Source organism: Drosophila novamexicana, unplaced genomic scaffold (assembly GCF_003285875.2).
Source record: "Drosophila novamexicana strain 15010-1031.04,08,12 unplaced genomic scaffold, DnovRS2.1 tig00001151-arrow-arrow-pilon, whole genome shotgun sequence".
Classification (NCBI taxonomy): domain Eukaryota; kingdom Metazoa; phylum Arthropoda; class Insecta; order Diptera; family Drosophilidae; genus Drosophila; species Drosophila novamexicana.
Genome location: NW_020824842.1, coordinates 134,437 through 162,218, shown reverse-complemented (window position 1 = coordinate 162,218; position 27,782 = coordinate 134,437). Strand labels below are relative to the sequence as shown.

Here is a 27,782-nt window from a genome sequence, read left to right as displayed (position 1 = left end):
ATATCTAATATATTGTTATGCTATTTATTTATTGTGAATTTTCTTGTATTTCTTCTTGTATTTTCGTGTTATACCTAAGAAATATGTGGAATTTGGTACTGTTGAGCACATTAAATATATATGCATATAATTTACTTATATGCCAGATTGTATTCGGAACCTGGCTAGTTTAGTATTAAATAAATTCCATACATTTGGTGTTTTGTTCTGAATAGATTGTTGTATGACAGTATCGCACATATATCATTCTTGTACGTTTCCATTGAAATATTGATATGTGCCAAATGCTTGCTCAGAGATCTTCATCTATTTTCGTATACCGTTTCTATTTGAGCTATTTGAGTTTCATGTCCAAGACTGATCTATACTAAAATGCACGTGCATTTGATTGGTGTTGGTTTTGGTTCTATGGTCGCGTTTGTTATAAAAAATCTATAAACACACACACACGCACACATACATATACCAGGTGTCAAAAAACTAACACAGCGTTCAGTTGAATAAAGGACAAAACGAAGGCAAAACGGATAATACACATACTAATGTTTTTACACGACAATTTTTGATTTAATTTCCTTAAGATTATGACATAGCTGTTTGGTTCGCTCCAATCTAAAAAAAAAACATATGTGTATCGTATTTGGTACCGTTTTATCAAACTAATTTGGATCTATGCATATACATACATATATATGCATATAAGGGTATATACAAAATACAAAAATTGATTCGTTTTGCTATATTGTTCGCAGTTTGGAGTTTGGCAACAAAAAGGCAGAAGTAACTGCATCAAATACTACACGAATGTGTTCTCCATCTCGCTCGCAAAGTATCTCTCATCTCGTCACACACTCCCACATAGACACGCACGCACACAAATTCACTCTCTCACACAGACACACACTAAGGTTAGGGGAGACTTTGTTGCACACTTACATATATATCCGTGTTGAGATAATAGCCATTTTCGATATTTTGTTCGCATCAATCACTCGCATACACACTGTCTACGCCTATATCTTTCGCCGATTCCAAAGTAGTTCCAGTACAAATGTACCAAAAACATAAATAGTTATACAAATAGCTAGTTCCACGTTTATCTAGAGAGGATCTCGACGCCGATCCGCTGTTTACAGTTACAAATTGTTAATAACTACTACATACATATACATATATATATATATCTTAAAACGATCGAAGTTTTTTATCTTCATTTAATTCGTGTAATGCGTTCATTTTCGTAGTTCGCAATTTTCCAAATTGTTTTTGTTGTTGTTTTTGCTGTTGTTTAAGTCTCGGCTTTGGTACAGGCGCGGCTTAAAGTCGATCAATGCCCGTTTCCCAAAAGTATGCAATAGGTTTATCGTCAGATAGTTTTTCACTTTTCCTTAGGCACAATGACTGACGTTTTTTTTTTTTCGTTTTTTTGTAGTAAATAAATACAATTGAAATAAAATTCGGCATGCCGAAACAGTTTATATAAGCTTGCAAAATATCATTTGACAAATCATTGGAATAGCTAAAAGTATTTCAAATTCATCTAGACTAGAATATTAATAAAAATATTCTTTAATAATAATCAAACACTTTGATAAAAATATAATAGAATTGCTTAGTTGAGCTTTTCCCATGTGAGCAATTTGTAAATGCGAGATGAACGCAGCGAAGGAGTGGAACTTTGCTGTTCCAATTTTTAGATAAAATTTCTATAACAGTTACGTTAATAATTGAAAGATTTTAAATGTATAAAGTTGCCTAACAACAATTACTAAAGGATTACGATTACAATTACTAACGTATTCATAGCTGTAAAGTTGCTGTAGTTTGTAATTAGTCGAGATAATGTTGTTGCTACTTTTCAAAGATAAATATTTAATTATTGACACGCGTCAGTTACAATTACTTAAGTAATTATATCTATCGTTAGTTATGCAATTAATCTATAGTTGAGTGTACATGATAAGTGAATCTGTGTGTAAATGATTTACCACTCACGGAAGTAATGGATTTCGGTGGATAGGAAAACAAAACTAAGCATAGACAGATAGCTGAAACATTCCTTAGTATCGAAAATAACCTCAATAATGAGGGCGGGGTACACAAAAGTATGTGTATATATTAGACAGACTTGTAATTTATGGTGTTCCCATAGATTTATATCAATCTGCAAGCGTATATATATATATATATATATATATATATATATATTTATGATGTATATATCTAAATTAGCAACAACAAAAACATATAGCACACATTTGAAACGAACTTCTCTATAAGCTAATTAGACAATCAAACGAATACGAATTGTCTATAGCACTTTTTTCGCGAGTAATAGTTGTTTTTCTTTTTTTCATTTGGTTTTGTTTTTGTGCGTCGATTTGATAAATTATTTGGCTTAAGAATTTGTTATATTTGGTATTTCGCAGAGGTTATGAGATCTGTATTGGTTATTATTGTTTTTACCAGACTTCGCATTTATTGGTCGGATTCATGCGTGTGTCGGGCTTGCACTGGAATACATCGGCAAACTCTTTCATATTGGACAGCGTGCCGATGACACGGAACTGCGATGGCGAATGCGGATCCTTCTCCATTTGCAGCAAATTAGTCTCGTCTGTGGTGCTGGAGCACCAGACCTAAGCATGAACAGATCATATTTGATAGCGTATCGTTAAACCTCATTACTCATTAAATACTCACCTGTGCAAAAGAAACGAAGAAGAGCTGCGGATGCGTCAAATTTAGGCCTGGCAGCTTAAGGATATCCGCATCTTTGTCAAGCTTGGTGCGCAGATAGGCATGATAGGCCGCCTTTAAGCCGCCATTGTCTGCTATATTCTCACCTGCACGGAGTTGTCGTATAAGTGGGCGCGTTCAACATATATATACCAGGATATAAGGAGAATCTGACACTTACCCAGAGTCTGCTTGCCATTCAGGTTGCGTCCGTTGAGCTTGTAGCTACCGTATTGGTTGGATATACACTCGGCCTTCTTGTTGAAGCGGTCGATGCTCTTGGCATCCCACCAGTGATTAATATTGCCAAACTTGTCGTATTCACGCCCCTGATCATCGAAAGCATGCGTCAGCTCGTGGCCCATGACCACACCCATGGCGCCAAAGTTCAGGCTCTTGGGATTGTTAATGTCGAAGAATGGAGTCTGTAGAATGCCAGCGGGGAAGACTATCTGGTTTTTGGTGGGCGTGTAGTAGGCATTCACCGTTTGAGGCGTCATGCCCCAATTGGTCTTGTTTACCGGCTGATCGAGACGCTTCAGATTGCTCTTCAGATTGTAGATGGCCACCTGAATATTGTTCTCAAAGTACGCGTTTGCTGTAATATTTAGCTCGACATATTTCTTGTCCAGCTCCACGGGATCGAGTATATAGTCCGGGAAGCCAATCATATCTGAGATCTCGTTGGCCTTCTCTATGGCGCGCTCACGGGTCTGCTTGTCTACCCAGCTGAGATTCTGTAAATTCAGTTTAAAGGCTTCGCGTATCTCGCCGATCATTTGCTCCGCCGCTGGCTTGGAGACGCCATGGAATGCCTGGCGTACAAATATGGCGCCCACTGCAAACCCAATCACATTGTTTGTATCGGAAACACAGTAACGCCACACCTCCTCTCCGCCATCGGAGCCCATTAGCGCCTTACGCACGCCCTTGTAGGCATCGCGGAAGGGTTTGGATAAGCAGCTGGTCAGCGTGCGCACTGCCTGCCAAATTAGATAGTTGTTCAGCGTTCTGCAAAAACAACAACATAATTATTTAACATGTAATACTAAAAATTATAGAGCTGTGCGTTTCGGAATAAAAGATAACCTAGTCGTAAGGTAGACCACCCAACAGCAGCTGCAGGCTGCAGTATCAAAGATTTTAACTTATAAGTTTCCTTATATATATTGTTTTATTTAAAGACCGGCGAAACTATTTGAATTCCAAACAGCTTGCTCCGGGCATGGTATACATAGTACATATACCGAAACCAGATTCCGAAGTTTTGGAAGAGCAAAGTAATGTCCCAAATGGGTGGCCTATGCAGCTTAACACTGATAACATTCAGCTGGACATATTGTCTGTATAGCATTTTTAAAGAATAAGCGTCTTATCCTGCTATCGCAGGCTGGTAAAAGCTTATCAATCTTTCGAGGCTATAACTTGTTGCGAATTGTAACGCGTCAAGCAACGAAAATCAGAATCAAAATAATATAAATATAATAAGCTACATTAAAAGTTATTACCAAAGTATTTCAATGCGTGCTTCAACCAATTAGATGTTAGATTTAGCTGAATTTGTATCATTGACACAGCGCACAATCTTAAGCCTGTTTTTAGTCGAGTGTACCTATGCTTCGATTAGAGTGCAATGCTATGAATTCTTTCTGAGCGTAAAGCTAAGCTTTCTCTTTTTATACCCTGAACCCATTAAAAATGGGTATAATTGTATATTGTATTTGTCCGTCCGTCCGTCTGTCCGTCCGTCGTAGATTTCAGAACCTATAAGAGCTAGAGACTTGAAATTTTAGATGTAGGTGCTCCTAGTGCCTGCGCAGATCGAGTTTGTTTCCGATAATCGATAACTTACTCCGTTTCCAAGCAATCGATAAAAATCTATATGGATATCCTGTTTTTTAAGAAATTTTGGTAAATAATAATGAAGGTAAATAAAAGAGTCACCAAACTTGACATATAGCTTCGAAAATAGAATATATATATATTCATTTGATGTTGGAAGAAGAGGGTTCAGGGTATCCCCTAGTCGGGAGCTCCCGAATAGAACCTCTTTCTTGCTTAAAAATGTTTCATAGTTGTTCTAGCTAATTCAGATGCTAAATTTAAGGCCCAAGCCCAACTGCAAACAGTCGCCCTATGCTACGCCAATGAACAATCCTTCAATCAAATATTCATGAAGACTTACATTTTGCCAGCATCTGTTTGCTGCATGCTCATAATGATGTTGGACAGATTCTTGAGGAACTCGGGCGCATAGACGACAACGATCTCTTCATCAGTAACACGCCTGTTGACCATTTGCATGGCATTGTCAAAGTGATCTGTCCAATTGAGGAACGGTGCCAGCTTGATCAGATCTTTGAGCTTCATCGGATGGTACAAGGCCTCCTCATTGCGTCGATCCTCCATCGGTATGGTTATGTTGGCTATCTTCTTCTCAAAGTTGATGACCGCCTCCATTTGAATGCGAGCAGTGGTCTCATTGGCGCCGAGCAGCACGCATACCTTGGTCATGTACTCGATATACTCGCTGAGCACCTTGCGGTGAATGTCCGTCTTGTTGTTATAGTAGTCAGCGGTGGGTAGCGTCAGGCCGCCCTGGTCAATCTGTATGACATGGCGCGTGGAGTTCTTGTCGTCCTCACCAATGGCCCAGCCGAACAAACAGTTGAAATTGTACCTAAAATGGGTTTGAGATATGATATGGACAATTTAATTAATGTCTACATCCAGAGTTTAGGCAATACGAGGTGCTCACTTGTTGTGTAGTATTTTAAGCGTGTTGCCCAGTTTCCATTTGGTCACATTAAAACCGCTCTGCGTTACATTCCAGCCTCCAATCTGCTTAAGCAAATCGTTCATAGGCTGGGCGCCCAGTTTCTCCATGTGCTCATCCACATCCAGGCACGACTCATAGTAGACTTTCGCCTTGCGTTCCGCATCCGACTTAAAGGTTTTGGCTGGCTTCTCCAGAACGTTGCGTATAATTAGCTGATTCATCTGCTCCAGTTTTCCAAATGTACCCCAAGTGGATTTTCCCTCCGGTATGGGATTGTTTTTGATCCATTGATTGCTGAAATTTAAAAAGATTCAAGCTATTATCGCCTGTGTATTAAAAAGCTTCTTAAATCAATATAACTCTCAATAATACTTTAATAAATGAAAATTAAATTATTGTATACTACAAAGATACTTATGTATCTGCTATAAATTTTTCTTTCCAGTACATTTTCTATGATGCCCGGGTCCTCAAATATACCAGAGGTCTTTGGAATACAATAGCATCTAAGAGGCATCTTTAGGTCTTTTAGGTCATCAATGAGATATAATTGTATTTTTAAGATACAATACAACAATATTTGTGAGGTATAATTCTAATAATAGATTTAGTGAAAAATAATAAGTGAAAAATAAATATAATAATAATATAATAGTTGCAACAGTATCTTTGAGATAGAATGCAAGATACAAAAGAATCTGAGACACGTAATACCTTTGTAAATGGAAAAGGATCAAAGAGATATACTGAGTAGTATCCATATAAGAAAACTGTTATTTATATATAAAAATATGCATGGACTATCTAAGAAATTATTCGGTATCATTTGTTTTATATTGCCCGATTGCAGTCCGATATTCTTCTCATTTTCTTGATCCCAGTCTTATGTTCATACGTTACCATGAATAACCGTAGAAATCATCGCAAGGATCGATACTGGCATCGATGGACTTCAGAATCTCACTTGATGCAAAAATGCAGTGCTCGTTTAAGCAGGGCAACTTATTGGCCTCCACACAATCTGAAATACATGCATACGTATATTTATATATTTTGTAATCCATTCACGTGCTACACTTATTTATTCCACTTACCCTTCTTATGCGGTTGGACGTGTACCACATGATTGGTGTTATCGGCGCTGTTCGATAATACCATGATGAGTAGCGTTAAGATGACGATAGCCATGACAAATGTGGTAATGAGCAGCCATTTTTCAGTTTTATTCCGTGAACGCCAGTTCCATGTAGCCTGTCGAAAAAGAAAATCAATATTCTTTTAATAAAATGTCCACGGCTCTACGGCATATTTACTTTAGGCCATTTTAAGGCTTTCAGACAGTTTGTCAGAATCTTACACATTTTAAAAAGATAAAGAAATAACATTGGTATAGTCGAGAGCAGACGACAATATGAGAGCCTCACCTTTTTAGGTAATTTAAATTAAATTAGTTTCTTATAAAATAAATACGAATAATAATGAATATTTTATTTGTATTTATCGGGAAAGCAAGGCAAATTTTAAAGTTTGTGAGCTAGTATATGAAAGCAAGAGTAAACATTTTGTAAGCTCTTCTACATGATATAGAACTTCAATATCGATTTTATATAGCTTTGAAACAGGGCAAGTTATCGATTATCCCAAACAAACTAGAGCACTAGCAGGAACTATGTTCAACATTTCAAATTTCTAGCTCTTATTGGAGATCTTAGATTGAAGCGTTCATACATACGGATGGACGGACGGACGGGTAAACAGACATTGATGGATGGATCGGCTTTTGATGCTGATCAAAAATATATGTACCTTATGGGACCTAAGATGCTTCCTTCTGCCTGTTAAATGCATTTGCACAAAACCCTTTTATCCCTTTCACCCATTTTCAATGGGTTCAGGGTACAAAAATATTAACTGTTTCGCAAATAAGTATTTTATACCCTGAACCCATTAAAAATGGGTATAAGGGTATATTGTATTTGTGCAAAATCCAAATGTATGTAACAGGCAGAAGGAAGCATCTCCGACCCCATAAAGTGTATATATTCTTGATCAGTATCAATAGCCGAGTCGATCTAGCCATGTCCGTCTGTCCGTCCGTCCGTCTGTCCGTCAGTCTGTATGTATGAACGCAAGGATCTCTAACTTACTCCGTTTCCAAGCAATCGATAAAAATCGATATCGATATCCTGTTTTTTGGGCAATTTTGGTAAATAATAAGAGCTAGAGTCACCAAACTTGACATATAGCTTCTAAAATAGAATATATATATGCATTTGAAGTTGAAAGAAGAGGATTCAGGGTATCCCCTAGAACCTCTTACTTGTTTTAATATATTTCTATGGGTCATCTTAAACAGAATAGCTTTGTTGAGCTTCGTGTTGAACATAGTTATAGGTTAAAAAAAGGATCGTGATTTAAATCCTGGGCTAGTTTTTGTTTGAAGTCTGTGCTAGTGCATTTTAAGGCTACGCTTGATATTTTAAAGCTGGGTCCTGAACTTAACTAAAATACAAATCGGGGCTAATGTCTTGAATTATAAATTCTAATTTTGAGCATGGATATTATAAATTTAAAATGGAATTCAAAATAAAGTGTATTATCGTCACCTTTTCTCTTTTGTCAAGCCCAATGGAACTTTTAGAAATTAAAAAATAAAAAGTTAAAATTTATGAGCGTCTTATACACTACACACAAGCGTGGTAACCTTCAAGCTAATCAAATCTCAGGCGCGTCTTTTTGGGTCATTGTCATATAGCGACACACGCTCTGCCCAACACAAACTGCAAATGGGTGTGCGTATGTACGAGTGTATTTGGTGTAGATTTTCTTTTTTTTTTTTTTTTTGCCGCCTGGGCACGTGTATTGTAATTGTACTTACCCGAGCCGTGTGATAGCGTATCTGCATGCCCGTGTGTCCCGTCGCCTCGTTCAGCTGTATGCCACCAATTGAACTTGAATCATCTTCCGTGAATTCGGTCTGTTTGTAGCGTGTCATCTGTAAGATGCATACAATACAATGCCGGACTGTTAGTTATGATCCGCAGTAGTTTCGAAAACAGGCTACACTCGGAGACGACCTTATTTAAGTCGGTTGTTGTTAGCGGCTCATCTCACCTCTCATTGTTATGCCTATACAGATCGGAGATCAGAGCATCAAGTGCCATCCACACAAAACATGCACATCATATATACAGATACAATTTTTTTATTGCTTGAAATCTGAGTCAGTTTGAAGCCAGAAAAACAGCCTCTCACAGGGCTTAATCCAAAACATGGCTTAGGCATGGAAGGCCAGCTTGCCAAACTTCATGAGAGCAGAAGGCTGCCTTGAACTGAACCACGAACATGTTATTTTGGGTTTGGTGCCTGATGATCTGGCACACATATATTTAAAAGTTTCCGAATTCCCAGCCAAATACATATGTTTCAACTTATTAGAAGCTTACAGTTTACACTGTCCTTAGCCAAGTGGCCAGCGGTGTATGTAAGTGCTTATTTGTTTATTTATTGTACAACATCTGACAATCATTTGAAATTCTCAAGACTTTTGCACCAAACACGCGCCCGTCCGCCTTCGTTGAGCTTTCGGATGCCCTCTACGGCCGGCACTTGTATATCTGGGGCTTTTTCTCACATTTCGTTTGGCTGATGCCCCGTACCCCACTCTTATTTCCAAGCACCCTTCCATGACAAGGAGCCGGCTGCCTTGTTCAGATAAGGCATTTGTTATGTATATAGCTTAACCCTTTGTTGTGTGAAGTGTTTTGCATGTCAAAAGGAAAGCAACAGATCTTTAGTTCAACTTGACAAGATAATCATATATGTGTGTGTGTGTGTAGTCAAATGAATGGGCGTGCTGGTAAGAATAATTTCATACAATCTGTTTGTCAAATATTAATATCATCTTTGTTTCGTAAATATTTATACAGTCAAATTTATTTATTATCCAATGCTCTAAGCTATCAGCTAACCAGCGCCACATGATTGTTAGGGGGCCTAGGGGCCAGAAATGTTTTTGAATTATGGTCTAAGATTTAACTTCATGAAGTGCGAAGGGGCGAAAATTGAGGTTGCTTATTATAATCTATATTTTTCATCAAATAAGTTTAAAATTATTAATTCGATTCGTATAATGTATTTTGTATCCGTGCCCATATCACTTTTGTGAGTATTACTTTAATAAAAACAAATATATATATAAGATTGCGAAACCATTTAAATATAAATAATTATAATAAAACCAAGCAAAAACATTCATAGTTTGTGTAAAACTATATAAAACTATAAATAAAGTAATAATAATATGTAAAATAACAAAAGTAATCATAATAATAATGAAAAAAATTATTATGAAAAAGGAGGAATAATAAAAATTATAATAATAATAATTGTAATAATAATGATAATAACAATAAAAATATTAATATTAATAATAATAATTACTAGTATTATTATAATAATAAAAATACTAAATATAATAATAATATTCATAATAATTTAGACAATAATTTTTAACATAATAAACATATTCATAGAAATAATGAAGTGTTTCAAGGCTGCAACAATAATATTTTTCTATGCATACGTTCTTTATATGATATACACTATAAATATGTACACATGTACAACATACATTGCTTACGATTTTATCGCTATATGTTTGTTCATAATAAATCGGAATTCGAAGAGCGATAAGCCAAATATCCATAAACCATGCACACACAACACATACACACAAACACATACACACGCACACCTAGCTATAGGCACCCCATACCCCACACCTACCGAGCGGCAATCGGTGAGCCACATTTTCAGCAATTAGGCGACGGCTAAGATAAACCAACAATTGAAAATTAATTCGTATGAATTCGGAACTCGTGGTATTTGTATTTGTTTATTTGCCGTTGTTTTGATTGTTGTTGTTTGTTGATGCTGTTGTTGTTGTTGTTGTTGTAGTTATTGTTAAAATACTGGGCGCGCGTAAGACAGTTTTAGACGCCTAGATCTTGGTCTGCGAGAGAGTGGCAAAAAGAGAGCGTGTGTGTGAGAGAGAGGGGGCGCCAGAGATAACGCGTATACACGATATCCGATGTTCATCCCATGACCGTTGAATGTGCACTGAACGATGCCGAACAGCGATACCGAGCTGCTTCGATACCGATGCTCATGGCAATGGCAATGGCAAAGGCGAAGGCGATGGCGATGGCGATGGCGATGCCGATACCCGCAGCAACACCATACACATGCATATATATATATACATGTGCCTGTGTGTGTGTTCAAATATACCGAGTTCATAGGCTTTTGGGGTCGCTTCTCACATTCAAATGATTTTGCACTATAAACAAATTAATTGACTCAATTTTGTAAGCGAGCGTGTGTGAGTGTAACTGTCAGTGTCCCCCTCTCACCCCTCTCTCGGCACTGCATAAATATTCGTAGGAATTTTCTAACCAAAAGAATGCAAAATAATAATTATTATTGCCCGACAATTAAATAGCTAGCAGCTTTTTTTATTTTATGTTGTGCGTCAATTGGTTTTACCATATTTTAACATATATTATGTAAATACCCGAACATACGATCCCAGTAAGCACTCGTCTGTATGCATATTATATTTCAAATAAGTTGCCCGACTAGTGAGGGTGTGTGGGCGTGTGTGCTGTGCTCGAAATGACAGCGTTCGAATTATATGTTCAATAATCAAATATATGCATGTCTGTACACAATATGTCTATCGGGCTTCCTATCTTTTCGCACGTACACAGTGGCCAGGACAACAAAGTATGAATGACAGTGAGCTCTCAAAAAAATAACCTAAAGTAGCTGGCACGATAATTTACTAACATATTTTGACATATCACTTTTATATACACAGATAAACACTAATATCAAATCCTGTGAGCGTTTTTTGTGATCATGAGAACTGCATAGAAAGGCAATATAAAAGAGCGAAGTAATTGGGAGAGAGAGTTAGAGCCCAAGTGGGAGAAAGAGACAGACAGAGATAGAGATGGAGAAAAAGAGAGAGAGAGAGAGAGAGAGAGAGAGAGAGAGAGAGAGAGAGAGACGGGGGAGAGGGAACGAGCGATGCTCGAAGGCCTTTGGTCTTCAACAAATCGACACCATTTTATAATGTATGTAAATTTATTTTACTAAATACAACATCAAAATCATGTGAATGACATAAATTAATGAGAATGAGTTTTAAAACGAAATAATAGAAGCTTTTACTTTAGTATTTTGAAAAGTTCTAACATGATGAAAGAATATTCCTTCCAAAAATAATGTCAATGCTTGAATGGTTTCTATTCGTATCACTTTGGCAGTAACTACTGTATTTATTTTGTATTGACTTACAATATGCCATTAATCACCATCACCATCAGCCGACAAACACACACACACACACACAGCGCATATGAAAACTGTTGCGCAGTTTTTTTTTTGCGCCTTTTCTTGTTAGTCTTGTGCCTACCAAGTCCGGGGAGGGTATGTGGGCGGGCTGCCTTGTCGGGGATAATATTTGCCCAAAGCTAATCGACGTGCAGCAGAGATGCCCCATAGCGTAAACACAGCAGAAAGAAAATATGCCGCTGTTGAATGTAAACATAAATTAAATCAAAATTGCCAAACAAGAAATTTGAAATTTTGAAAGCGACTAAATGACACTCAGACTCTGGCGAATGACAGTCTGCAAACGGAAGTGAATAATTTAAGTTATAATCTTCGCGAATCTTGAGCCATTGACATACGCATATACATAGAGCATATATTCAGCGGAAGCAGCTGTTTAGCTGAACAAAATATAATGCTCTGCTCCTTACTTAATCGAATTGATATTCAACTTCTGAAGCCAAATTTTCACCATTCCAACCCAACGTGTTGAATTTTCGACAAACTCAACTTATGTTCTAGCAATTGAATTTTCGCCCAACTCACATGGTGCTCGATGAAGCGGAAGCTTTACACAATTTCCACCAAGAGGGTTGACATATGTTGACAAGTGCGAAAAACGTCTGCTGCGAATTTTCACAACGCCTGAATAAGGTAGAATACATTTGTTATATTTGTTTTCCATCAATATCTTATCCTGGCGGTAGACATTTTTCAAGAACCTATGGCCAAGCCCTATATACTGCTCATTAAAAAAGCTATTTTAATAAATGCAGACATCAAGTTCTTAAGTCTTGGGCTTTGATCTTCAATCTATGTATACACATATATATATATATATATATATATATATGTACGTATACCTATTTCCAGACCTACTTTCACTCAAATATTATGTTTGCCGTACAAAAACTATTTCAGATAGAATCGCAAACATTTTCAGAAATCGCATTTCTATTTATAGGCAATCGGTGAATATCAAAATGAGATAAATGTGAAATGTTTTTTTTTTAAAAGTTCTAGAAATATTGAAAAACAGGCAGCTTCACTAGATTCTCTATCAAATATCCTTTAACTTCTTCCATTACAATCAAATAAGTTCAACTTTAAACAATGTCAAGCTGAAATTTAATAGTCTCTATATATTAAAGTATACCTTAAAGTTTTCAAAGCGCATTTAATAGATAAACTAATAAAAGCCAAAAGTATGGCAAACTGCGCACTTTATTATATGGCATGCACTTGTGCACACGCAACTACGCATTTATATGAGTTATAATTGGAGCTGGTTCCTGGTCTGGTTAGTTGCGTAGTTGGGTAGTTGGGTAGACAGTCGCCTGGGTAGGGGTAAGGTAGTGAACGTTGGCGGGGGGGGCAGGTCAATGTTCAAGTGACTGAATAGGATTTTAAATGCAATTCCTACCACAGCAGCCGCTGTTCATGCGCTAAATTGCATTTCAAAACGAACGAACAGCAATCGACGGCACAACGAATATTAAATACCCTACCAGATAATTGACATAGAAGTGCTTTTATACACAAAATGTATTTCTGAATCATGCGTCTCAATGGCAAATATATTATATAGAAGACCGATTTTATACGGCTTTGTACATATGCTAAGAGAATAGTGAAGCTCGTAATTGTTAAGCTTAGTCCAAATAGTTTGAAAAACAATAAAGTTGATCTAAATTTCTGACCGATAATTCCAATAGCAGCTATACGACCGATAATTCGTATAGCAGCTTTATGATGCGGACAAAGTACCGTGCTCATAAAGAGGCTTGCTTACAGATAAGCCTCTGCAAGGGTATCATAAGTTGACTTTGGTTCATATCATATAAATGTAAACGCAGGACATACACACAAACAATGCTGCTCTCCCACAGGCGCGCTCTCGCTCGCACACAGCCCCCCCCCCCCCCCCCCCCTCTCAGTCTCTCTACCACTCTCTCTCTCACTCTTCGCTCTCTCTCTCTATCGCTCACTATATCTAGCTCTTTTGAAGGCTTGTCTGACATATGTTAGACATATGTCTTGAGCTCAGAAGGCTACAAGCCCAATAATTCACATTGCAGGCCATGCAATTTATGTATACCTAACAAGAGCAAATTCTAAAAGGTGGCGAGGGGGCTGGCAGTTGGGGGCGTGGCATACGCAACGCTAATTAAATTGGGAAGCCAATTAAAATGTTCATTAACTGCAAATTCATTTGCGCAATTGTCAGACAAAAGCGGCACCAAGCAACGGCCTACAGCAATGTTGATATTGCGATAAACCTAAGCGCAAAACACACACAAGCAGAACACGAACAGACAGAGGCACACACGCACAAACACGCACACACACACTTACACATAGAGGCACATACAGAGAGAGAGCGACGCGCGCTCTTGGCCTACCTTTGCGCTCATTTTCCTTATGCGCCTGAATAGATGCAATGAATTTTTTCTTTTGCTGTTGCTGCCTTTCGTTTATTTTTTTTTTTTTTTGCTTTGAATTGTTTTTAGTTGGAATATATTAGCCTAAATTATTTTATTTGTGCGTTATTTTCTCGTATTTAAATTATCACTATTTTATTTATTTAACTTTGTTATATTCTTATTTTTTGGCCCTGCAGCCACTGGCAATTGATGTTTATTTTATGTGTGCCACATTTGTTTATAATTTTTCAATTGGCAGCCGAAATAGTAAAAAAAAATGCTTATTGTTTTGGCTGGCGCTGCTGGCGCTTGGGCTGCAACTGAAATTCCACCACCAGATCCAGGCGACTGAAGCCTCCAAAAGCCAAGTTAGCGGCTGGCCGAGCCGAGCAATGTCACTATCAAACCGAAAAGCGAAAAGCGAAAACCAACCGATACAAATACACACGCAAACATTCGCAAACAATAAACTCACACACACGCGCACACACACACACCCGCACGCACACGCACGCTCATCAAATTCATACGGCGAGAGTCGACGATGTAAAAAGCTAAAAGCTGCTGCTGGAAAAACGGCTGTAAACACAAAGAGAAAGCAAAACAAAAAAGTGTAGTTAAACCCAAAACACACGCACACACTCACAGTCAAACACACACACACACACACACAGGCAAACACACAGCATAGCTGACTTACCCTTGCCGAGTTCCAGCAATGTCTGTGTGGTTGGGGTGGACCTGCCCCACTGGAGGATGGCCATTTTGGGGTTTCTGATTACCAGTTCGGTTCTTCACAGTGCGTTGCTACTGCGCAGTTGCAGTAAACACAGAAGTGGCCACTCTGCCAGCGTTGCCATATCTGCAACTTCAATCTGCACGCCAGGTGGCGCCTCTTGTTTTATGTATCTCAGATGCGCTCGAAACACAAAAAAAGAATAGAAACAGTTTCTATTAATATATTTATGAATCATATTAAAAATATTATTCCTTTTAAGCATTTGCAGACAAACAATTATTTTAATAAATACTTTAATACTTTAAAATACACAATTCTTTGTCTGAAACTATCTTAAAATAAATGAAAGAAATTATAATACGTTCCTTCATTATTTTTCCAAAAGTGCGTTATTTTCCGCAAGAAACTTCAAATTTCCTTGACCTTTTTGAGCACGTCTTATCCTCAAGATAAATTTGTTGTGTTATTCTTAGACTTAATGCAAAATATGCTTGTTTTGGATGCACAGAAATAATTTGTTTATTGCTTAACGTATTTAAGAAATTTATATATCATTATACATTATTAACATATATATCATATTATATTAGTCTTAAGAACTTATTCTTTTATATTGCAAAAATGTTTTAATCATTTGAGCTTAGATTTTTCCCATTTCCCGGACTGTATGTATATTGTGTGCGATTGGGGGGATGGGTGGCTGTGGGCAGTTGTAACCTCGCTGCGAATTTGTAGCTGTTAGCATATGGCTTGACCTATTTATGACGTCGTTTCACCTGAATTTGATGTAATACCTGTAACAACAACAGCGCACGTGGAAAGCAAACAATATTCGTGATTCGACAATTGTTGCAAGTGAGCAAAGCCGCAAATATTTGCCATTGTCAATGCGACTTCTCCACAATACAACGCGATTGCATTGTCTCTGGAGAGTCTCAGCCCGAAGTCTCCGGGCCGTATAATAAACGAAATGTGTTAACAAGTCGCTGCCCGATCCGAAAATAAAAGTAAAAGTAATGCTCTGCAGTTGTTGTTGCTGCTCTTTATTTGTTTTTCTTTATTGTATACTGAAGCATATGTGCGCATTCTTATTCATATATAGCCGCCATATTTATCAGCCTTATATGAAATACGCATCTGATTGCCGCTGTTGTTTTCGACTAAGCTCAACATGCCGAACTGCAACAGCAGCTGGGCCCATATAGTATACGCAGCCCATCGCCTCGTCATGCATATCATTAATGAGCCCAGCAAATTAACGTGTTCTATACCGGAAAAAAACTCGCGTCTCTCACGTAAATTCGTACAAATTACAACAACAGAGCCGACTTACACAAATTTGCGTGTTCTGTATTGCAAAAATAAAATAAAACTAAGTAAAATGAAATTAACAAAAAAAATAATAATCAAGAAATAACGGTTTACGCGGCACACCGAAGATTACGTACCCTAGTTGATGTACTGTAGAAAGAGAACCTACTTTAGATTTCATACCATCTATCTATATTTATATCTACATCTACATCTACATCTACATCTACATCTACATCTACATCTACATCTATATCTATATCTATATCTATATCTATATTTATATTTATATTTATATCTATATCTATATCTATATCTATATCTATATCTATATCTATATCTATATCTATATCTATATCTATATCTATATCTATATCTATATCTATATCTATATCTATATCTATATCTATATCTATATCTATATCTATATCTATATCTATATCTATATCTATATCTATATCTATATCTATATCTATATCTATATCTATATCTTTATCTATATCTATATCTATATCTATATCTATATCTATATCTATATCTATATCTATATCTATATCTATATCTATATCTATATCTATATCTATATCTATATCTATATCTATATCTATATCTATATCTATATCTATATCTATATCTATATCTATATCTATATCTATATCTATATCTATATCTATATCTATATCTATATCTATATCTATATCTATATCTATATCTATATCTATATCTATATCTATATCTATATCTATATCTATATCTATATCTATATCTATATCTATATCTATATCTATATCTATATCTATATCTATATCTATATCTATATCTATATCTATATCTATATCTATATCTATATCTATATCTATATCTATATCTATATCTATATCTATATCTATATCTATATCTATATCTATATCTATATCTATATCATATCTATATCTATATCTATATCTATATCTATATCTATATCTATATCTATATCTATATCTATATCTATATCTATATCTATATCTATATCTATATCTATATCTATATCTATATCTATATCTATATCTATATCTATATCTATATCTATATCTATATCTATATCTATATCTATATCTATATCTATATCTATATCTATATCTATATCTATATCTATATCTATCTATCTATATCTATATCTATATCTATATCTATATCTATATCTATATCTATATCTATATCTATATCTATATCTATATCTATATCTATATCTATATCTATATCTATATCTATATCTATATCTATATCTATATCTATATCTATATCTATATCTATATCTTTCATTTAGACATATTGAATGATTGGACGCTTACAAGTTTAATTTGATCATATGATCAATTGAAGCGCCGTAACAATTCGATTATACCCGCCGTAAGGGCACAACAATGAGCCACTAAACAATTATAAGCAACAACAACAATGACAACAACAATGCTGACTCGCTGACACCACAAAAACATTTGCAGTCGCAGTTCGAGCGCTTAAAAAACAAGCTGGAGTGGTCGCCCCAAGCGGGGGGAGTGGGGGCTGAAGATATAAACGTGGGTAGTGCGCTGCTTGGGAACCAGTTTAAAACCGTTGACGTGATGCCGCCAGCGAATTAGTTGCAGCTAGTTGGCCAGACCATAAACATGTCTTTAACCGATCGTCGGAGTTTTGTTGTGATTTGGATATGTGCAATCGCTTACCTGGCGGCGGCGGGTAAGTCTCGATGCCACTGCCCCGAAATGTGGATTATCAGTGCCCGAAAATTGTGTTGACATGTGAACCATTCGAATCTTCTGTTCCACATAGTGAATGCCCAGAGCGGTAGCGTTAACTGGAATGCTGGCAATAGTGCGGGCACCGGCGCCTGGTCAAACGCGCAGGCGGGCGGCATGCATCCGCCGGGCAGCCTGGGCAGTACAGATCCACAGTACAGCTACGGTTATGCGGGCATCGATTCGCGTGGCCCCTACGGCGGCGTCGGCGGCAATGGTGGCTACTATGTCAGCGGCACCGACGAGCATGGACGACCCTATTCCTATAATGGCGGCATGGGCGGCCAGCCCGTGCCCCCACCGCCCGGCTATCCGAACAACTATGGATATAGATCGAGTGCTGGCGCTGCTGTAGCCTCTGTGGGCGTGGCTCTGTCGCTGGCTCTGCTGGTGGCGAGATCTTAAAGCCTCTTATAATTTTGACTCATTTTTTTTTATAATAAGTATATTGTTAACCCTTTTTTTTTTGTTATTTATAAGCGTTATTTATAGAAATGAGATACCAAAATGTGAAGTGAGCAATAAAAATGCGTTTATTGGATACATTTTAAGCATTTCCGGTATTATCTTATTTCCCTGCTCTCAGATGCACAAATAACCTACAATGTCTTATGTAAACATCGGGTAAAAAATAACCCGGCATCACATGGCATTGCGATAAGACGTTTTAATATTATGCTCTCAGACACATATAGCAATGTATTTGTGCTATTTAGTATTTGTAGGCTGTATACCTGAACAGACAGACGGACAGAAATATTTATCAATTCAGTTCAATATAATAATTTGTGGGATCGAAGACGGCTTACGACGAAATTATAATATTCTCCTCATATAAAACTCACGGCGACTAATTAATTTTATCACAATTATCAGAACTACGTAATTTCGAATAGATTATAGACTGGAGTGACTGGAAAAACTGAAATTAATTGCAAACGCTGCTGCCTTCAAGTGGTTTACATGTGATCTAAGCTTTGTTTACTCGTTCAGCGCTTTATGGATTCGATAGGCCGCATTTGTCAGTAGATATATCATATAACATTTTCACATTTCAATTGTTTTCATATGATGTGTGCATAAATTGAAGCAAGAGTAAGACAAAAGCGGTCAACTGTCTGATACCCTGTAATCAGTGTCGGAACAATAGCAAGAGGCTTGTTATAATTGAATTCGGCAACGGAATTATCAAAGTTATATTGGGTCTCACCTTAGTCATATACCTTAGTCATATATATAACATATATATCTTTGAATGAATCTAACTAAAACTTAGGACTGGCAAAGCCGGGTATTCGCCATTAATATGTTATATAAAGACGCATTTGAAATGTTTACATATTAGTATTAATTTTTAGGGTATTAACATTGGATAATGTTTGCGAAAACTCGCATGTGCCAAGCATATATCGAAAGGAATATTTTGCAAATAATTAAAAATTAATTAAAAAGGTTAAAAGGATAAGTATTTCAATACTACAGCTGAAAAATACTTTCTAATTAGTAAGTAAATTTCAGCCTGTAAGTGAAACTCTTCAATAAATTCTGGACTTCGTTTTTTCACCAACAGTGTGTAGAAGAACTGCGCTACAATTTGGAAAGAAGCACTTGCTTTGCAAGTCTATAAAAAGACAATATAAACAGTTTTTAAATGAAATCTCAAAGTAATTAACACACTTTAAAAAAAAATACGCTTTCTATGCTCAAACATTGTACGTGGCTTGAGATCTAAACTGGAAATTGAACCCAGCCAACATATCAAAAGATCATCATCAAAGCTAAAAAACTGTTACAACTTCTAATTATAATTAATTATTAATTAACAAACATAATTAATGAATAAACCGCGTCGGTTAAAAAAATCTGTTGTAAATAAATATATCTTCGATAAAAAAAATGATGACAAAATGCCAAGCACGCAAAAATAATGATGTTATCACATGCCAGAAACGTACACTAGACAAGTAATATGTAAAGGTTATTATATTAAATTGTTTATTTTTGTAAACACCTAATGTTTGTACAATTTTTAGCAAGTTATTTTTGTATATTTCGAAAATACCTGACGGGCTAGAAGCATGTTTGTCATTTAGTCAACAGATTTTCCAATTTCCCAGACAGCTGCACGACTTAAGCGACAGTCAACGCGACTGGCACTATGCTATGCCATATATGTAAATAGTACCGCCCATGTAATTAGCCAAAAACGAAGCAGGCACACATAAAATATTCAAATGCCGCCAAAAGGGGGGCGTTGTAAACTGTAGCAAACACCTGTTGATAAAAAACACGACCACAAACACTGAGTCACAAAAGTTATGAGCTCATCTTAGGCGAACGCAAAACACAACAAGTCCTAATGCTTGAGTCAAAGAATGTGCTTTAGGGAAATACCCTATTAGAATAGTGCTAAATGTATGTTAATGTAAGCATGTTAATGCTTGTATGTTAAGGTATGTATTTTAATATTTGAATGTTAATGTATGTATGTTAATATATGTTAAGCGTGTATATATAAATATAACAACAAAAAAACGATTTAAACAATACCCTTGGGAGATTTTTTAACCATTTGTTTCAAAATTTGTGATATACCAAGATTACAGACAAAATTATATTTTTATATACTACAAATCGAATATTAAAGCAAAAATAGATTGATTCAAACGGAATTACTTTGGCACCAACCATTCAAATTATCTAATCTTAACTGATACATGCCGATTGCCAATGGCTGGGATTATATATAGCCCATATCTTGGATATGAAAATATTTACGGAATGCAATATTTTCAGTACCAACGGGCAGATGTTATAAATAAATAAATACTATTAAATTCTAATGTCGAAAATAAGATTCAGGAATCGAGCCCAAAGGCAAAACATCGGTGCGAATCGTAAACCGAACTACCGGCCCTGGCTTATATGTGATGTTGTCTACTACATATAAATATAAAGATGGATTATTTATTACATTTTGTAATAAACTTAGATGGAAACAAGACTATGAAAACGTTCAAGCATTCGCGAGAGAAATGCGATTGTTATTAAACATGATAGAAAATTAAATTTAAAATTAATTTAATCATTTTTTTACAATTGAAAATCGCATTATTCAAGCCTTCAGACTACAGGGTATAAGAACTGAGCGCCCTTAGAGATACGCTCTATGGGTATCTGTATCTGTAGGCGAGTTATGTATTTGTATATAGATACTAATTGAAGGGGCAGAGCGCGTATCTAACTTGACGGGCCCAATGCTGATTTGTATACGAGAGAGGTAATTGGGCTACGTTTGTGAGAACATAAAAACGAATTGTTGACTTTCTTTAAATATGAATAAGCAATTTGCCCAGTCATGAGAACATGCCACAAACGAAGCAACAACAACAGCAACGATTAACTTAATTGCGGTCGCAACTAATTTTAATTTGAGGCTCGAGCTTGAGGCTTGCGCTTCGCAGAATGCGTCAGACGACCCACTCGGCACATCAATGTCAAGACAGCCCTCCTCCCCTCCGCCCAGAACTGTACGTGGAGCAAATATAACCCCTGAGCAGTACGTGTTTTGGATGCTTATCAGCCTTGGCCAAGACGCCACGGAAACTTGTTGTGGGCGTGCGTGACGCCTGAAGTGACAAGTGCTAATGGATCTCAGCTCGACCTATGAAAGCGGTTTTCAAGTACCCCAACCCCAAAGCTACGAGTGGTTCGTTTGAACTTGAAATAGCTGCAAGTGTATTAAATGATATTCGATAAAAAAAAAACACTTACTGAAAATCAATTTACGGCTAAATTAATTCAAATAAGAGTTTGATATAAACTAATTTAATTCTGTTATTTTAATATTGTTGTTTTAATTTGATTTTTGTATATATAAGTAAATCAAATTAAAACAACAATAATAAAACCACAAATTATCAGCACATTCTGTTAATATAACACTTAGAAAATCAAGAACGTCTGAGGCTTACTGGAATTCATGAGAATCGCATAGTAAGGCATTACTTACTTTACTTTTTACATTTTTTTTTTTCTGCGGGAAGTAAACTTGCATGCATACACATATACATACATAGATAAATAATTACATACTTTCATAAAAACATACATATATGCATTCTTACACACAAACATACATACATAAGCACATGCATACATATTGGTAGTCTAATAATACAAATACATACCTTTATATAAGCACGACAATTTTTCACAAAAAAAAAAACTTATAGTCATAGCAAGGAAACTTGCCTGGCCTACTTGAATTCAAGAGAATCGAGGAGTAAGGCACCACTTTAAGTACGTTGTTCTCAAATTCAGCTGTAAATTCACTTTGTCTACATTCGCTACATACATACATGCATACATACATATGCTACATACATAATTACATTCATTCATACATGCATACACACACACATACATAGATACTTACTGAAATACATACATACATACATACATAGATACTTACATACATACATAACTACATACATACATAGATACATACATACATTCACGCAGACACATTCCAGATACACAATCCGAAATCACACAGACTCTCTGAAAAGTGTTCTTAGTTTATTGTGTGGAATTCACATGGGGCAGAATTGATTGATAAACGAATATATTAGGATAGAATACATAACTCTGATTTAAAAAAAAAGCTGTCATTTCAGCCCATGCCCACATTAAAACCAGTTTGCCAAAAAATACATTTATTTGTCTAATAAACAATATTTTGATTTTTATTGACCTTTTTTCGTGTTATGATTTTAATTGCCAAGTGTTGTATTTCATTAGCATTTTGAAACATTTCGCTGAGAAAAAAAAATGACTCCCCCATTGAACAAATGCGGGCTTAGGCTTTGTTTGTTTTTTTGTCGATAAGATGATACGAGTAAACGAACAGCGTGCCCTTGGTAAATGTCTTTATTAATTGGGCGACGCACAAAAATTCAACTTGTTTAAATACAATAATAAATACTCAATAATATTTATGCAGTACGCATGTACACATACACTGGAACATATGCACTGTACATATGCATATATATATAGGAATATATATATATATATGTGTGTGTGTGTATAGAATATAGAACAGGCATTTAACTATTTGGAGAGTTGGAAACAAATTACAAATTTTACATTCAATTTTGGCTACGGGCTACAATTAATTTATAACATTTGTTTCAAGAAAAAGATCAATTAAATTCTTGTTCATTTACTCATCGTTTTTTTTTTTTTTTGTTTGCTTTTGTTACATTTTATATATTGTTATTTTTTCAGGCATTCTGTGTGTGTATGTGTGTCTGTGTGTGTGTGTGTATGTATTGAGTATTTGGTATTAACCAACATTTGTTAGCTTCTTGTGCGAATATTCAATTGCTTTCGTTTACATTCTATTGTACAAATATATGAGTTTTATTATTTTCATTAGTTATTGTTAACCCATTGTCTATAGAAATATATATGTAAATTTATGTATATATATATATAGATATATATATATATATATATATTGTATATGTATGTATATGTATTGTAGAATTTGGTTGCAGCTCTGCAACTGTGGCCCAATAAGTGTACCTGTGTATGTGTGTATAGTCGCATGCATGAATGTGTGTGTGTGTGTTTGTGGTGTGTGTTATGTTTATGTTTGTGTTATGTATATAGGGTATAGAAATATCATTCGCAATTTAGGCTCTCTGTATACCTTACATATGGCTATAATTGAATTATTTCCCCTGCGCTTGAATAAATTGGGCTGGACCATTGCTTCGGTTCATACCCATAACCGAATGGCCCCGAGTTGTAAACTGTGTTCTTATTTTGATATATGCTTTTGGTATACATGTTTCATATGTCTGCAATGCTCCCTATATAGTATATATGTATATATATATATATATATATAATGTGTGTATGTGAGTGTGTGTATGTATATTTATAACGCTTCCTATTGCTAACCTAAGCCACACTTTTCACTTTGCAATACCTTAAACGCTCTCTACTGCCCTACACACATATAGCTCATTGACACGCCTACTGCAGCCGCTACTTGTTAATATGTATTTACGTATATATAAATATATATATTTATATAGATATATATACTCTATGCCTGCTACTAAATTGCTTTGGCTTTGCACAGCGTAAACCAGCTTAAGTAGATGCCCAACATGAACACGATCAGATTACAAAATTAAACATAAATCCTTGCAGCCTAAAAGTATGCTAATATATTTTGAAAACTGGAAAATTTTCAATTTTTCCCTAACCTGTACCGGAATTTATTCAATGTTTATGTCATTTAACATACTTAAAGAAGAAACACATTCTTCTTTTACAAAGAACTGTCTTGGAGAACTCAAATATTTCAAATATAGAACACATTTGATATTCCTTATTTCGTTTATGTTCCGAGTTTCATTTTCGCATGAAAATCACAGAAATGTCCATTGCATTTTTTTTAGAAGCATGTAAACATTAAATAAAACTACCACAGCACAAATGGTTCTTAATTTTATCCTGGTCAGTATATATTATTGCATATTTCTGTATGATTGCTTGTCAACCGGAATTTAGACGCTGAGATACATACGCCTAGGTTTCTTATAAATTTCGCACTCTCATCAAATACGCCCAAATTTACACATTTTCGATATATTTTAAATGGCATACTTAAAGGAGTTTCAAAAACATAAGCTTCCTAATCTTCTTAAAGTACGTATGTTCTTTTTTAAAATATTCTAGAAACAATCTATTTCTGTGAGATATATTTTAAAGTAAAATTTCGACCATAATGCCGTGTGCGTATTATTCAAATAACATACTATATCCTGAGCTAAAACTCCAGCGCTTCTTTAATTCGCAACTGGCTTAAACCAGAGCATAACTCAGGACAGCATGTCGCATTAACTGGAAAACAATCTAAAACTTTGAATAAACTTTTAAAACATAAAAAGTTACGGGTTTTTTTATCATAGTAAATTCTTGATCTGAGGTCTGCAAGGTAAGACGCATTGGCTCGATTAAAATGTATTTTTATTATGAGCGTTTGTTTCAATAGTAAATAAAAAATATATTACAAAAAATCATAATCAAAATCATAATAAAAAATAATAATGATAATAATAATAATATATAGATAATACACAAGTGCATATATTTATATATGTAGTTGCTTTTGTGTGTGTATGTGTGTGTGTTTGTTTGTTTCTAAATTAGGTGCATAAATTATTTTGTATTTGGTATAAAACAAATGATTTTCAATTGCTTTCAAACTAAGAGCTTAGGCATTAAAATTAAATAATATTAATATATATATATATGTATATATTAAAATACATTTGTTAATGTATGTGACTTGTTGTTGTTGTTATTTTGTTTTGTTTTTTTTTTTTCTGTTCATTAAGGATTTGTGTAACTCGTACTTAAAGTTAATGCTTTCATCAAATGTATAAATTATGCACGTAGCTTAAGTTTTTCCTTTTATAAAATATTAAAAAAAAATAGTATATGTACTTAATTTGGTCTACATTATGTATGTATGTAAAAACTAAATATATTTATATAATTGGTTGCAGAAATCAAATTTCCCAAAGTATTTTGCTCAAATATATAAAATTAAAAACAAAAAAAAAAGTGCTTTCTCTGCTGTTTTCATTTCAATTTTCTTTTTTTCGCTTACAAAAACTAACAACAAAAAAACCAACAGCGCGTAGAATTGTGTTAAGTTTTTTCACTTCAAAGGATTTTCCTTCTTCTTGTTTCCAAGTCGTTTTACAAAGATTTTGCCAGTTGGAGCAGTGTGCGCAAAGTGTTTGCCTGAGCATTAAATAAGTTTTTTGGAGAGTAGTCAATAAAAAAAAATATATATATATAGAAAAAAAAACATAAACATATAGAGTAAAGGAGCGGAAAAAAAGATTGCTGACTAAACTTAAGAATAATAAATACATTTAACTTAATAACAAGGTGTGTGTGTGTGAGTGTGTTTGTGTGTGTGTGTGTGTGCTTTTGTTGTTGCCGGGCACATAATAAATAATAAGTTGGGTAATACAAAAATTACTTGAAAAAAAACTGTGTAGTTTCTCCAGTTACATTTTCTATTTTCCATTCATTTTGCTCTCCCCATTTTGGTCGTGTATTTGTGTTTGTTTGGGTGTGTGCGTGTGTGTGTGCTTGTTTGGGTGTGTGCGTGTGTGTGTGTGTTATGTGTTTTGTCTTGGCTCGTTCTCGTCTGCCCAGGCTGTTGTTTGTGACATGGCTTGGACTGCACCATGCCGCACTCGCCTCTCCTCAGCGCATTCTTAAATTTGCTTTGATTTTCGGTTAGGGCAAGACCCTAAGTGGCCCGGCGCTAGCTGCAGACCAGCGCGTTCTTCTGCGGAAGCTTGAGTAGGCGACGCGTGCGAAATTCATAGGCACGTCTGCAGAACATGACCAGCTCCGGATTCGTTTGATCCGGAACGGTGCGTACCGTAAAACAATTGCTTGTATTGCTGCGTCGCGGCACAATGCTCACATCCTCCACATCCTCTTCGGCCGCGCGCAGGCGTCGTCGATATCTGTTGGAATTGTTGGGACTTGGCATTAGTTAATCTGATCCAACTTAAATGTTCACCCAGCGCCAACTTACCTGCAATATTCGCTAAAGGTCAGCACGTAGCACTTATCCTCAATGCAGGCCACCGAGTTGTGATCCCGATGACGCGACGCGTACACCTCGTCCGGGCAGTCATTGCGCTGGCGGCCCTGGTCCGTGTGCTCGGGGCGATAATACCATAGCAGGGACATCATCATTTCGCCTGGAATAGTGCCCAAATAATTAGAAGCGCTCCATTTAAATATTCGCCAAAAGCTCATTTAGCTCATTTACGCTTAAGTATTTTTAATAATTTTTAACTTCGATGCGACCTTTCATTTTCTTTAGTACACAACGAACACGTTTCTAAATAAACGTTTTTCTCAAGAAAATGAACCAGTTCATTAACTTTATAATATGAGAATTTATGTGTTTCCCTTAAATAAGCATATGCTCGCTAATGAACTAATTTTCTTGTATTAAGTTTCTTATTATATAAAATTTCCTTTATCAATTACTTTTTTCATTATTAAATAAATTAACTTTATCAATTACTTTTTCTCACCCAATGAACTAGTTTTCCTCATACTAGTTTTTTGCCTAACAAAATTTTCGTTAATTTTTATTTTTTTCAATTTCTAAGGCCATGCTTACTAATGAACTAGTTCTCTTTTTGTTAATTTCTTATTTAAAACATGTTCTTTATCAATTACTCTCTGATGTATTCTTCTTACAGGACTTTTATATTTAAACACCTTTGGTTCACAATATGCTCAAGAACTAGTTCACAATATGCCAGAGAACTAGTTCAGTTTTCGAAAATTGTATCTAATTAATTAAATCAACAACTTCTGTCTTTCGGTACGCGTTCGAACCAATGTCTTGCCCTTAGGTTCAGTTCGAACATTGATTCTCAATAATTAATAATATAAGGATTCAGATTATGAACGAAGAAAGATTCTTAAATATTTGTATACTAGCTAGGCCAAATATAAAAATAAAATCCCTAGCCCTACTTTCT

The 27,782-nt window shown here is 35.5% G+C and overlaps 3 protein-coding genes across 6 annotated transcripts in view; 1 reads left to right on the top strand and 2 right to left on the bottom strand.

The window, feature by feature from the left end:
* Positions 1 to 2,229: 2,229 nt before the first annotated feature.
* LOC115766388 (neprilysin-3) lies at positions 2,230 to 15,163 on the bottom strand. Of its 4 annotated transcripts, none has more exons than XM_030710295.1 (9): positions 15,041 to 15,163; positions 8,397 to 8,513; positions 6,613 to 6,769; positions 6,419 to 6,539; positions 5,498 to 5,812; positions 4,925 to 5,419; positions 2,921 to 3,750; positions 2,704 to 2,846; positions 2,230 to 2,639 (listed from the first exon to the last, which is right to left on the bottom strand). In XM_030710295.1, exons 2-9 carry the CDS (start codon positions 8,511 to 8,513, stop codon positions 2,463 to 2,465), a joined length of 2,355 nt encoding a protein of 784 aa, XP_030566155.1. In that variant the 5' UTR covers positions 15,041 to 15,163; the 3' UTR covers positions 2,230 to 2,462. The 4 variants fall into 4 exon arrangements, with proteins under 4 accessions (XP_030566155.1, XP_030566154.1, XP_030566153.1 ...); XM_030710294.1 differs by lacking the exon at positions 15,041 to 15,163 and adding an exon at positions 14,320 to 14,385; XM_030710293.1 differs by lacking the exon at positions 15,041 to 15,163 and adding an exon at positions 10,307 to 10,616.
* Positions 15,164 to 17,999: 2,836 nt separating this feature from the next.
* Positions 18,000 to 18,719, top strand: LOC115766396 (protein FAM98B). Its single transcript, XM_030710310.1, has 2 exons — positions 18,000 to 18,109; positions 18,203 to 18,719. The coding sequence occupies exons 1-2, from the start codon at positions 18,040 to 18,042 to the stop codon at positions 18,571 to 18,573; spliced, it is 441 nt and encodes a 146-aa protein (XP_030566170.1). The 5' UTR covers positions 18,000 to 18,039; the 3' UTR covers positions 18,574 to 18,719.
* A 7,383-nt stretch (positions 18,720 to 26,102) lies between these two features.
* LOC115766474 overlaps positions 26,103 to 27,782 on the bottom strand; it is a 51,584-nt gene continuing 49,904 nt past the window's right edge. Inside the window, exons 12-13 of the mRNA XM_030710419.1 lie at positions 26,816 to 26,984; positions 26,103 to 26,744 (exon numbers count right to left, since the gene is read on the bottom strand). Coding sequence (XP_030566279.1) covers positions 26,537 to 26,744; positions 26,816 to 26,984 — 377 coding nt within the window. The 3' untranslated portion in view covers positions 26,103 to 26,536. The remainder of the gene's footprint in view (positions 26,745 to 26,815; positions 26,985 to 27,782) is intronic.

Bases quoted from the DNA above. Each gene is read 5' to 3' on its own strand.
- LOC115766396 (XM_030710310.1), top strand. From the start codon at position 18,040: ATGTCTTTAACCGATCGTCGGAGTTTTGTTGTGATTTGGATATGTGCA. The intron at 18,110-18,202 runs GTAAGTCTCGAT...TGTTCCACATAG, and splicing joins CGCTTACCTGGCGGCGGCGG to TGAATGCCCAGAGCGGTAGC.
- LOC115766388 (XM_030710293.1), bottom strand. From the start codon at position 10,330: ATGTGGCTCACCGATTGCCGCTCG. The intron at 8,514-10,306 runs GTAGGTGTGGGG...TGCATCTTACAG, and splicing joins GGCTCACCGATTGCCGCTCG to ATGACACGCTACAAACAGAC. The intron at 2,640-2,703 runs GTGAGTATTTAA...GTTCATGCTTAG, and splicing joins TCTTCGTTTCTTTTGCACAG to GTCTGGTGCTCCAGCACCAC.